Here is a 13,933-nt window from a genome sequence, read left to right as displayed (position 1 = left end):
AAATGTCACCTATCAAGGCAAGCTTATAACAGTGAATCACTTGATGTAAAAACATAACTTCAAAACACCTTTTGAATAATAATTTTAAGGCCTCCATCAAAACCAGTATGAGCCCCACTTATATTCTGGCCTTATATGATTCACTTAGGGGCTGTGAACTGAGCCAATTAAGCTTCACAGTGCACAAAAGACAGACATATGGTGCTGCCTGGGCAATTAGTATTTGTAAATGTGGATCAGACATTATGAAGATGAGAACAAAAAAACCAAACTGTTTGATTTTTTTTTTTTTTTTTTTTTTTGGGGTGTAACACCTTGTGTTTGCAAAGTTAAAACTGAGACTGGGCTGACAATTGGCTTTCTCTGTTTTTAAAATGAGCCCGTAAGTGGGGAGAGTCAGATTTTTGCCAGCCAGTGTGAAATGTAAATGAGAGCAGGCTAGCAGTTGAGACGTTTGAGAGAAAGATTTCTCTTTGAACATGCGGCCCACTCAGTGAATTTCACTGTGACACTGGAAAAAGTGTGAATTTTGATTGACTGAATTTCTTCCATTTCTTGTTCTGAAGTTTAAATTCAACTACAAGAACCAAGAGAAGTAAAATAAATCACCATAAACTTGCAGAGGGTGTCTCGTGAATTTTACAAAGAAAACATATCTTAAAAATACCATTTTAATGGTTTACCTCTCGCTCAGTACGCTCTTGCACCCTTCCCCCTTTAGGCTATTTGGGTAGAGCCTTTGGAAGAGATGATTAAAAATTAATATTGGCTCAAGATTGACAGCAAACCCCATTTGATGTGAGCCACAAAGAGGCTATGGGCTTGTGGTTAGCTTTCTGGCAGTTTCACAGGCACCACAAACCCTAGTTTATTCCTCAGTGAGAGCGGTGGGGAGATAGGATGAAATGGACAGGCTGAGGATTTGTGTGTTGCTCACAGAGCTCTACTCTGGTTATCTCCTGACAATATGCATGACAGCCTGTGCAGGACCACAGAGAGCCCAACATACATATGGCAGAGTGTGGAGGCATACTGTACCAGCAATCCTCTGTCCTCACTTTGCACCTCTGCCAGTGTGGGTAGCTTCTTCGTTTGGGTCCTGATGTAGCACCTCTGATGTTCAGCAAACCGTATTCCAGTGATCCCCTGTTAAAAAAGAAAAAGAAATGAAGGGAAACTCAGAAATTCAGATATATGTATCATTCATTAGGTGTCTGTGATGTGGTTATCCCATCAGAACTGGGGCGTTCGTTTTAAAACGCTCAGCTTTTTACTGATAATCAAAGCTGTTAAAAAAGTTAAAACATAATGAGTGAGAAAGGGTGTATTTTGATCTTTTTTTTAAATCTTTTATCATGCTTTAAAATTGATGACTGCTTGGCCTTTGCAACGCTGCTTTTGCTTTAAAGCTGAATGAAGTGAAAAGGTGGGGGTGTTCCACTGTGGCTGTATAATGCTTCATGGCAGGGTATATGGCACAGGAGAGCCAAGTGACATTGTTGAGAATGAAGTGTTTTCTACAGAGAGTGCCCCCACTGAATTAGCCAGTCATAGGTCCCTGTCACTCTCTTAATCTGTGCAGTCAAGTGTGGAGATGCTCTCTTCAGCTTCACTGATGATCCTCCAGCATGTGGACTGTATCTCCATTCAGTCTGACACACAAAGCCTCAATTGGGAAAGAGGATCTGTTAATTTCTTGCTGCTATTCTGCGTTATTCTAAGATATCCAACCAGAATAAGTCTGAAACAGCTTCACTAGATTAGATTGCATCCAATCTATGTTCTGCAGAGCAGCTCACTGAACCCATACACTGTATAGAACAGACGGCTGGATCTACATCTGACACTGATGCCTTAAAACTGTATCAAGTGAAATTTGTATGAGCTGTAGCATGAAAATGAACTTTATTCAATCAATATTTAATTACAGTAACACAGTGATTGTTATGACATCTCTTGTGGATCAGCTAACGTGACCATGTGGGTGTGATTTCCACATTTTCTGTGGAACTGTCACTCTAAGAACCAAATACCAGCGGCACAAGATAACGTACAAAGTGATGCCTGTCATATTCTACCGCATGTAATTTCATCTGTGTGGAAAAAGGATGGGGCAATAATGGTCTCAAGCACAAAAGCATGATGTTTATGCCTGGCTTTATTGTGATGAGTCTTTGTTTAATTTGGGAAGGCGTGTTGGTGAGCTGCGGCAGAAGAGAAGAGGCCAGTGCTATGATGAGACACAATGATTACCGGGCTTATTCAACCAGAAAATGAATAAAGATGCATTAACATAAGGAAGAGAAATGGAAAAGCAATGTCGTTTTAATAGGTAATACTGAAATACCCGCATGTGCAAGCTGTGAGCCTTAGGAAACATGCATCTGAATCTTTCAGTTCATTCAGAGGCAAAGTTGTCAGCCGGTATTAATGTGGTATCTACTATGATAGCACTCATAGCCTGGTCTGTATTTAGTTATGCTCACACAGCTCACACAACAGTTTTTTCTTTTATTTATTGATTTTTTTTTTTTGGCCTTAAAATATTTGTATAATTTACTTACAACAAATGTATCAGTTATGACTGCATTAGTTTATTACCATTAATAAACTTGATCATATATTTAACTAATGGGCCTCCTTTTGGTGTTATTGATAGTCCCTCTCACACAATCTGGACATTACAGTCCATCACAGACATCCAAGCATGGCATAATGTTACAATAGCCTATTCTCAGCACCATCAGTGGTTTTCCTGCAGTCATGAATTTAAAAAAAATGCTCCAAAGAAATTTTAGATAGATGAACGCTGGAGGCAAGTTTTAATGCTTCAGCTTCATCTGCTGCGAGACATGTAGTCAGTAGAGCGCATAGCAGCAGAAAAGAAAGGTTAGATTTTTTTTCCTCCCAAATTCTCCCTTGACCAAAAAATCCTCACAGCTAAAGGCTATCTTAAAGAAAACTCATCCTGAAACCTATAAACAGCATTTTATATGCTTTTTCAGACACTTTATTTGTAAATGATCAGGCCATAATTTTCTGATTTTACTTGCTAGCTGATGGTTAAAAGGTGTAAAAATAAGAGGAGAAAACAAGCTAAGTCCAATTACAGTCAATGTTTTATTTAAAAAAAAAAAAAAAAAAAAAAAAATGCTCTGCTCAACAGCTGTTCTCCTCAAACCTGTGTTGATTTATGGATGTTGGCTACTTTAGACTTCAGGCTAGGTGCCATTTGAAGGTAAGAAGCCAAAACTGATTACTGACAACTTCTGCAGAATGAAGAGAGCCAAATCTCACCTACCGACCGGCGGTACCTAAGGGTCTGGGGGTTACCTCTGATCAAAAAGGCCAGGCAGTAAATTAAAGAAGACTTTACCTACTCCCTTTTAACATGCCTCTACATTGGTTATCTTCAAAGAAAGAAAATATTAAACCTCTGGTTATATCTCACAGCCCACCAACATAAGACCTAGCCTCGCTGCAGCTCTACAACTGGCAATAGAAAGAACTGTGTGTGTGAACGTGTCTTCCAGAATGTCTTTTACCTTATTCCCATGACAGGCATGCTGAAGCTTTTTGGCCTCTTGGAGGTTAGTTGTGAACCTACCAAAGGAAGTTTATTTTATTTCCATCATTCAATGTAACTCAAGTGGAAAAGGACTCAGTGTAAAAGTCACCCTGCATGGTCATTATCACTGCTTAAGCCATTTTATAAGCCAGATACCTCATATTATACATCTATACAAATATTATTAGAAACAAGGCTCTTTGTGTAATAATAAAACAAAGCAAATTATAACACTATGAGCCTTATTGGACCAATGAACACTTTTCCTTTTTCTTCCCCTTCTTTTATGGTGCACTGGAATGCCCAAACCCTGTCTGTTAACCACCACACCAGCTGAAACAGGACCAAAGTAAAGTAAAAGCTATTTTAAAAACCACTGTGAAGAAACTCTGAGATGTTTTGTTATCTTTTAGGCCACACAAAGTTTTTCTTTAAATGTTAGCTCCTCTGTTTGGTGTTAGCAAAGCATAAACTGAGGCTAGAAGCTGTTAGAGAACTCTATTATTAACCTATTTTTTAGTTTTTTCATCAATAGTAGTGGTTCAATCTGTGATGCAGCTGTGTTAATTTGTCCAGAAAATCTGACTGGTGATTGGTTGGATATATTGCTTGCTTTAACAAAATAAGTTCATATGGAATAAAGAAGTTTGCTATGCACCTGCTGCCACATGCATTACTGTAGCATTTCTATCTATGTTGCAAATGTAATATTAGAAATAACCCTTGAAGCTCTTCAAGAGGACTTCACAATCTATGTAACAAGCAAGAATAACGAGTCATCTGGAAATTCACAAGTCTCACAGAATGTTTTGCATGATGCTCCTTTCTGTTTATTTCTTTCCCATGCAAATATAGCCCAAAACAAACAGAGTAAAATAATGCTGCTTTAATACTGCTTTCAACTTTATGTTCTTTGAAGGTCATTTCATCTGCTGTTCACTATTCACAATACCACAAATGGTTAGCGGGATGCCCAAATGTCATTGCCTTTGCTTCGTGTCACCCTGCGATGTGAAAAAAAAAACCCCAAAAACTTTTCAACTTTAGATTTTAAAATTTTTTCTTGTAGTTAGAGGTCAAACTGGGATCAAAGGTCAAGCTAAAAGTACAAAGAACTGGTAAATGCACAAGGCTGTTGCAGAGACCAGTTGTAAAATCTGTGTGATGCATAATAGAATGTGTTTGTAAATGTGACCACAAGGTCTCCTCACTTAGGAGAAGGATATTTATTCACAGGCACAATGTTTTCAAGAGTTGTCAGTATACCAAAAGTCTGGTTTTATGGCCTTGCAGAGAGAGCTGTGTTCAGACAGAAATTGTGCATTCTCTGCTTGCAGTATCTATAATTTTCTTCACTCACACAATTCCTGCATGTTTCTCCTTTCATCTCATTTGACACCTCACGTTTGTTCTTGTGACATAGCGTCGAAAATTCAATAACAAGTCTAGGAAAGATAACTACACACCATGTACAAAGAAAGCAGCCATCCATGAGCAGTACAAAAAAAGATTGAAGTTTGTGAAATTCTCCAAATACAGGATTTTTTATTGATTAAGCTTCTAGTTGACAAAAATTATGGAAAATCTCAAGATGTTTAGCCAAGAAAAGTGTGTTTTCCAGATTTATAGGGAGAGAGAAATTTCTAGGTTGCAAGGTTTTACGTGTTGGAGCTGTACATGGGTCGTGCAAGAAATGGAGTTCATCTCCTGTTTGACCTTATACTAAAAGCTGTTTTACTTTACTGTTGTTTGTTTTAGACAGTAAAGACATTGGCAGGATCTTTTTCTTGCAACAAACTTCATTAGTTTTGCAATTCAAAATCAGTTATTGTTGGCATTGTGACATGCATTGTGTTCCTTAACAGAGTTACAAGAGAAATGAATAAAAACAAAAGAAAATACGAAAAAAAACCCCTATTTTATTATTTTGTTCCTCAACAGGCAGCAAGTACTGCACATCAGTACGCTCGTAGCTCACCCACTGCTGAGCTGGCAGAGAACAACGTTTATGCTGTTGTAAGTTCTAACATTTTGTGTTGGTGGGTGGAAAAGAGAAGAAAAAAAACCCCAAAACAAAAAAAAGACATCACAATAAAATGCATATTGTGCCTTGGTGATAATGAGTGTCTGTCAGCTGCAAAGAACTCTACTTCAGACATGAAGCAGCACCTGCAGGCTGAACACAGCTCCATTCAGGTGATGTCACAGCCCCAATGGCTGCCTCTCATCTAAGCTGAAATTGCAGCTTTGATGGAAATTAATGACCATGTTGCTGGATAGGATGCTGCAATATATACCATTACTGTAAAGTCATCTAATTTCCATAAGATCTTCAGTAAAGTCCACCCTCTTAAAAGGTTTGGGCACTGTTTATGGAAAAAAGGTAGACATAAAGCTTTGTGAATGACATATTTGTTCTATCATGGCTATAAACTTTATGATCTAAGAGTTAGCTCACAGTGATATTTACTCTGACATGATGTCATATAATTACAAAAGGATGTGCATAAGTCAATATACGTTTAACAAAATCCTAGTTTCTACTTTTAAGGGTTGACAACCCTGTAACTTAATCACCCTTTAAAAATAACCTTAAGCAAATTATACAAAGGAAATTACTAGCTTTGAAAGTTGTACTGGGTATCATGAAAAAATATGCACAATTTAAATCCATAAGCCTGAATATGCTGACTTTTGTTTTCATGCTTATTTCTAGCACATTATATCTATCCATCTAGCCATCTATTTTCTAAACTGATTGTTCCAGTTAAGGGCTGCGGAGAAGCTGGAGCCTTTTCCAGCAATCACTGGGTGAGAGGCAGGGTACACCCTGGACAGTTCGCCAATCCTGTTATATCTATATCTATCTATCTATCTATCTATCTATCTATATACATACATATATACACACACACACACACACGCACACATACATATATAATATTAAATGATATATTATATTTTACCAGCCAGTCTAAAAATATTACCAAAATATTACCAGTCCAAAAATAATGCTTTGTGTACCCTCTGCATTGAAAACCAAAATGCCGTATGTGTATACAATATCAGTATGTGATTAACTGGGAATGAGGAAAGGTTAAAATAATAAAAAGAAAAAATGGACCATCACATTGTATTCTGTTCAGATTTACTCTCAGGGTTCATAAGGATAACTGCAACATAGACAACTTTTAGCCAAAGAATTTCTAAGCTGACATTGTTTAAAACCTTATGAAACACTAAGGATTTTTTTGTGGCTGTATTTTACAATGAGATTCTTTTTTGTGGCTTTCATGTGCAATAACTTTAAACAGAAGAAAACATCTTAACAATGTCTTGGTCAAATTTACATCTTTTTTTAAAACAGTTTTTCAATCAGACTTAACGTCAAAGTTACCAAAAAAAAAATAAAAAAATTGTAGCTTCACACAGCCCTCAGGCAAAGTGGAGATTGTTATAAAGGTGTGTTGTTTCTGTAGTTGCATAACACATTCCCATTTTATACTTAAAATACGAATGTTAACAGAACACAGTTTTACGGTGAGTGTAATTAAATGCAAGTTTTGTCTGAGTTTTTGTCACAGTGAGGTTTGAATTACTCTGCTCAGTTGGTTGCTGCTGCAGTTTTTCACGGTGGTGCACTGAATCAAACGAATCTCCTCCAGGGAAGTGCTACACCGAAAGGAAGTGGAACAAACAACAACAACCACATGTGTACATGCACTGATGTGACACACACACACACACACACACACACACACACACACACACACACACACACACACACACACACACACACACACACACACACACACACACACACACTTGCTTGGCTGAGAAAGAGTTAGATACAGATTTCTGAGGTTAAAGTTTTCCCATCTTGTGCTGGTTTTCATCATTGATTCATTTTAGATTCACAAAGACCATTGTAACAAAAACAATGACTGTTCAGTGTAGGTTTTTGTTTGGGATGAAGTGTATCCTATAACATTCAGCCTTGCAACCCAACATTTCACAGTAAATAATGGTGTAAGTGTAAAAGAGCATTCATTACCCAGTCAAGCAGCACGCTCCCTTCTCTGAGGTGCAGCATGTGTAACCTCCTGCTCTTGAGCAGGATTTGGGAATGAAAGGTAAGTTAATGAGTTCTGCTGGAAACAAAATTGCAGTTGAAAAAAGGTGCAATAAACAAATCGAAAAAGGGTTCTTAATGGTGTTTGTCTCTGTACTGTGAAGACGTTGTGGTACAGAATTAGTGGAGAAAATCATTTTTTTTCTAAGTGTTTTTTTTTTGTAAGACTGATCTTTGTTGATGGGCTTTTGTGCACATAAATCTTCACTTGCTCTCCTTTTTAAAATATCAATTACTAGTATGAATGTATATATATTTTTTTAAAAAAAAGAGCATTTTATGTGTGAACCCGTCAGTGAAAATGATTCCCAGTACAGTCTGAAAGGATTCAAAGGTTTATCAAACCTTTTTGTGGCTAGAGAAAAGGCATAACTGAAATATGACTTCAAGCTTGGATAAATGCTGTAAATTGGCTCTTTGAAAAAGATCAGGACGTGAACATCATGATTCTTTCCCTCCTGAGGATGTGAGTGAACATTCTTTTTAAAAAAAAAAAAAAAAAAAGAAATAGCTTACACACATTTAAACTTTACTTACATTTTTGAAATCATGCACCTCAAGAACCTCGTGACTCCCGTTTCCCATTGTGAAGATCTCAATGCGGTTTTCTGGGTCAATCTCCATCACACTGTCTGTCTCCACACCGTCCACCATGGCTTTGTACTGATGGCCATACACCTGCAATGACATAAGCAACCACATATCTCATGTTCGGCTTTTTCAGAGCAACAAAAAGTTATTAAAAAATGAAAAAAATAAACAAAAGTAATAAAAGAAATAAATAACCAATTCCTGATATTCTCCGTCCAGACTGAATGCTGACTACGAAAAGCTTCGACTAATTTTCCCAACTATTCATGCAAATGTGCTCTTGTTCGAAGCAACGTCTCTGAAAAGAAACTGAACAGTTTTCATCCCGAGATGACTGCATGCAAGATTAAACATTTCAACACAATTTTTATTTGCCAAAGCCACGCATCAAAAACAGCAACAAATACTGTGTATTACTCTGAGAACAATAATTGCCAAAAAGTCTGGATGATGTGATCTCATCTTTTCAGGTTTATTAAGGAATAATATCATTTTTGCATTCTGCTTCTGATAAGGTCAAATTTATCTATTGAAACAGAACTTTTTATGTTAATGTCCAAGTAATAACATGGATTGAAACAATAGTTCACATAAATCGGGGAAAAAGGAAAAAGTAAGTTTAAAATACCTTCAGTACATGCAATATTTGAAGCTACAGCCACATTCTTTATGACACTAATTTGCTTATGTACCCAGATTTGTTTGATACTTTATATTAATTGCAGCTTGCATGGTATCCACCTTTTTGACAGTGTACATATATTTTTTCACAACAACAAGGCTCACTGTCTGCCACCTGATATTGGTCGATTTGTACAAAGACTTTAGTCACCAATTATTCAGTCTTGCTTTGTAGTTGCATCTCGTGGTTCCAAACTTCTACAATGTTGGAAATTACAGTCTTTTTTTGGGTACCTTTTTGAAATGCTTCAGAAATGTTTTTGTATAATTTATCCAAATGTATGCCTTCACAAAATCTATGGTAGCAGATCTATGGACCCTGGTTTCCACAGATTGGTTGTATCTTTACACAGACATGTGAATTTGGCTTGACAGGGGTATTAATTGTTTTGTATATTACATATTGGGGTACTTTAACCACACTATTACTTGTTTGTTGAAAGCCCCCAGGATTTTTTAAAATTGTTTGTAAAAGAATAATTTATCTCTGCTTTCATTTCAATCTCTATCAATCCTGTCTCCTGATCATGTGCACCAGTTCTTGACAAAAGATTAAGGTTGGACATCCCCATCTAAACGTATCCTTGATTCAGTTCCACAAAAGCAGCTGCAAATAAGATAACAAATTAACTCTGCAAGACCTAGTTTAATTATTCTGGACCTGACATTTCTTCTTGTTATTTAATCTTTACTGTTTTACTTATTCTTCTATTCTTTGTTTTTTGTGATATACTGATTATCTAATTTCCATAAATCTTTTACATTGAGATCATCGTTTCTGTCATTATAATGATGATCACAGTTAAGCCAAAGCATTATAGTGATTGGTATTGTCACAGTGATAGCTAACATACAGTAGTTATGAAAAGATGGCAGCTCATATTTATGTCTAGTATATGCAGATAAGCTTGGCAGGTATTACTTTGGTTGTTGAGATGACTGATATGACTAATAAACATGCAAAGTTGTTTTTTAATGAGGTTAGTGATGAGATCAACACAATCTCTGAAAACACATTAGTGTTTCTACCTTCACAATAACATGTTTGACATGTTACATGATGGATAAAGCACTTATATTGGGCAGGAACACGTAATGCTAGTTTTTTTTGACAGACGTCTGTATGAAGGTACCAATTTTCCAGACTTGTGATATGTAAAAGTTGGACACTGCTTGCTTAAAGAACCAGCCCCACACTGTATGAAGCAGAGTCGTTTTAATCCTATTGATGGTCAGTATTAAACTATGATGTTTCTGCTTTTGGATAATGACATGTTCTTGTATGAAGTAGAAGATGCTGTGAGTAGATGATGTTTGAGCGTTGTGATTGCCTGGCCTTAAACATTCTTTCTTTATGGTAGGTGTGCTTTGGGTGGTTCCATTCATCAGTGCACCTGGCTGTAGCGCACCTGCCTATATAAGGCTGTGGACTTGCTGCTCGAGCTCTCTCTCAGTCTGAAGCTTGGTTTGTTGGTTTGTTCAGACACTGACTTGCAACCACTTTACACCACTAATTTTCACTTTTACACACAGCATACACATACTTTAATTTATTTTCTTTAATAAAATACATCATTGTGTATAAACAGCATGGCATTCCCTCATTGTTGTCACGGCCTTCTGTGCGGGTCATGTTCACTTCATGAGATGACTTATAGCCAGTTTAACTAAGCAAACCTTCCCCAGCCTGTCTTGGCAAATGTAAAAACACTTTAAAGGTGGCATACTATGACAAGGTTTGGCCAAGCCCCACTGTCTTCTCTCATCCTGGATGACTGAATTCTACTTTTCTTTGGTAACTCTGCTGCTTGGTATTTGACACAAGATGCGGTTTTATCAATCAGCGATAAAGCCCAATTAAGCAGGTAGCGGTGGTGGAGGGCTTTTGCTTTGGAGCAGTCCTGCTTGACTTGAATGTTAAGTTTGTGGAACAAAAGTAATTGGTTTGAGTTTGACAGTCCACTACACAACTTTTCAAATCAGATGTAACATAAAAGCAACAGAATCTGGCCAAAACAAACTGAGGCAAAACCAAAAGTGAAACATAATTGGAAACCCTTTGAGCATTATACTTTTTAGGAAAACTAAAACAACGATGAATCTGAGCTCATCCTTCTATTTGTAAGATGCTTTTTTTTTTTTTTTTTACCTGAGGACATGATGTATTCAATTAAAGAAAAAAAAAGTAGTTTGCTTGGTCTGAACTGCATTGAAGATGCTCTCATGCACAACTGGCTCCTGCAGCAAAAACACCAGTGTGTGAACATACAGGTGAAAAATAATAGAGTTGCATTACATTACTATATTGTTATGTACCTAATAATCATTTGGTGCTGGATTAACCCACTGAACCTAGGTTTGTCTAAAAATATAGGAATAAAATGACACATTTTAAAAGTGCCCAGCATGTGAATAAACCAGATACATCATGATAGGCTTTTAATATTAATTATGGACTTTTCTACAATGCTCATCAAAATTAAAGAGGACAGAAAAAATGTGCGTATGAGCACCTTATCATGGCTATGTTGCATTAGGCTTGGGTGGATTGAACCTCAAAGGGTCGTCTTCTGATTTCAAAATACATACTTCAACAACGCTTCCTTAGCCTGTGGCAAAGCATCTCAAAGGCTCACATTGCTTTATAGGATGACCGCAGAGGAGGAGCGGTGTGTGATGCGTTTGGCTTGTTTGTCTGCTGTGTTGTTGTGTGAAGGAAAAATAAAATACTGCCTGCTGAGTCTGGAACCAAAGTATGAACAATAGGAGTCAACTAAATCAGCAAAAATCCTGCAAATACTAAAAGCCAAAACAACACATTAAAAGAGGCAAAAAGGAGAGAAAGGCTCAGAATAAAACTGGACCTGATTGATAATCTGTAGCTTTTTTCCTCAAAGAAGGACCCCTTTATATTCAGCACAATCATTAATCAATGAATATAAATCTGTTTGTTTTTGTGGCTTTAAACTAGATTTACTCCTCACTAATTCCTTAAATGTAACATCTTACTGATGTAGTTAAAATGACAGATTCTTGAACTGCAAACACAAACAGTAATATCAGTCGCATGCTGAATTAAAATGTTTGTGTTGACAAACTGAAAGGTCAAACATGAAATTTTATTGATAGAAAATCGCTTGAGGAAAGCAAAATAAAGACATTGAAAATCTCTTGTACAGTTTGGGCTTCCTCTTCAGTGTGTTGCCTTAAAGGGATGTTGTTTATCACAACTGCTCGCTTATGTACTGTTCTTGGACACGCATGGATAGCTCTTAAAATTCCCTGTCTGAAAAATGATTCATGCCCACCAGCTGAAAATATGCTATTAATATTTATGTGAGGGTTGTGTTATGATGAGAAATATATTGCTGAGTTCATCTTCATCTATCTCAGTGGCAAATCAGAGCCTCGCCAATGAGACGCATGATTAATGAATACACTCAGATGGGAGTCCATCAGGATTTATATCCCCCATCAGAAGCAGCCGAATGTCCTCTAACACTCTAACAAAATTAGCTTTCACTTTAGACTCTTTTCATGTTCAGTATTTAACATGTTCTGCATCTGTTTGCTTTTTCAAAAACTCTTGGACATTTTGAGCATGCTGCTGTACATATTCTTGTCAGGGAGAACAGAGAAATAAGGACCAAATGAGCTATAACTCTTAATAGAAGATCACTGTTAGATTGGCACAAACCTATAAATCTCCATTACCACGGGTCACTGTAGCCTTGGCTCTAAAAGAAGTTGAACTTAAAATTGTCAGGAATAGGCAAATTAAGATGGGCTTGAAATTTAAGTGTCAATTGAGCAGTTATGGATTAAATTGGGGCCATTAAAGAGCTGCAATGTCCATGTGGTGAATTAAAGATCTATGTGAGAATTTCTTTTATATTAACATGAAGGTGGGGATGAGGGAGTAGATTCTGGGGGGCTTATTGATTTATACTAAAACAGTGAATTACATTTTCAGCTGGCTATCTCTTTTGATGAAAATCCAGCAGTGAGAACCTCCCCACTGCACTAGGCTGAAATAGACCATAATGTATTACAACAGTTTGACTTAAACTGGTTCAATAGCTAAAGCTGCTGCCATGCACAATAATTGGCATTCTGAAAATAGATATGAATAGCCTTTTTTAAAGCACGAGTACATTGTAAAACTTCCAGCGTGATTTATGCGGCGATAAGGGGAAGATTTTGGAGGGAAACATTGTTTTGCTTTAGTATAACTGTGATGATCATTATGGTTAGTTTTTGTGCTCACATCCTTATTATTGATGTCTAAAAATATGCTAAGGAGATTTTAAAAGGAAATTTGCCACTTGGCACTTTCTGTGGGGGAGAAGATAAAAGACAGAAAGTGAATTAACTTCACATACTATGGTGAAGAGGCAGATAAAATTTCAGCACATAGGAACAGCTCCAATTCATACACTCACTGTACAAGGACACTGAGAAGCTACAAATGTACTACTATAGCCACAAAAACATTCAGTTTTAAACAGTTTGTCAACAGTACCACAGTGCTGCAGAAGTGCAAGAACTTTGTCAAAATAAGTTTGTAAAATAAATTCTCAAAGAAATTATATGTACACAGACACTAAGCAAACTATGCTGAAAATATGACACCAAAGCAGGAGGAGCGTCAGCAAACAAGACTCATTCTACGTGTGACTGCACATTTCTGCTTACTATTCAGCTGTGAATGAGATGATGATTATTGTGACCAGCTGATGCAAATCTGCTAATACAAACATGACTGCTGTGCTCTGCCCGAATTAATACTTTGCTCCACCCTCCTGAAGTCAACGACATCTTGCAGGCTCTCATCTAATTTAAAATGCTTTGGCAAACATCGAGAATTCTGAACCTTCTCTTCTATAACAAGCAATGCTTGTAACAAAGAGAAAATCTGCTGAACATCACTTTGTTTTCTGTGTGTTTTACATTTTTTTACA

The 13,933-nt window shown here is 36.9% G+C and overlaps 1 protein-coding gene across 1 annotated transcript in view; it reads right to left on the bottom strand.

The window, feature by feature from the left end:
* The window catches only part of tnmd (tenomodulin), a 69,199-nt gene that overhangs the window by 16,005 nt on the left and 39,261 nt on the right, over positions 1 to 13,933 (bottom strand). The window contains exons 3-4 of the mRNA XM_079249583.1: positions 8,238 to 8,378; positions 1,039 to 1,146 (exon numbers count right to left, since the gene is read on the bottom strand). Of these exons, the coding sequence (XP_079105709.1) occupies positions 1,039 to 1,146; positions 8,238 to 8,378 (249 nt within the window). The remainder of the gene's footprint in view (positions 1 to 1,038; positions 1,147 to 8,237; positions 8,379 to 13,933) is intronic.

Source organism: Telmatherina bonti (assembly GCF_933228915.1).
Source record: "Telmatherina bonti genome assembly, chromosome: 12".
Classification (NCBI taxonomy): domain Eukaryota; kingdom Metazoa; phylum Chordata; class Actinopteri; order Atheriniformes; family Telmatherinidae; genus Telmatherina; species Telmatherina bonti.
The sequence above is the reverse complement of the archived record's forward strand: the minus strand, read 5'-3'. Positions and strand labels throughout refer to the sequence as shown.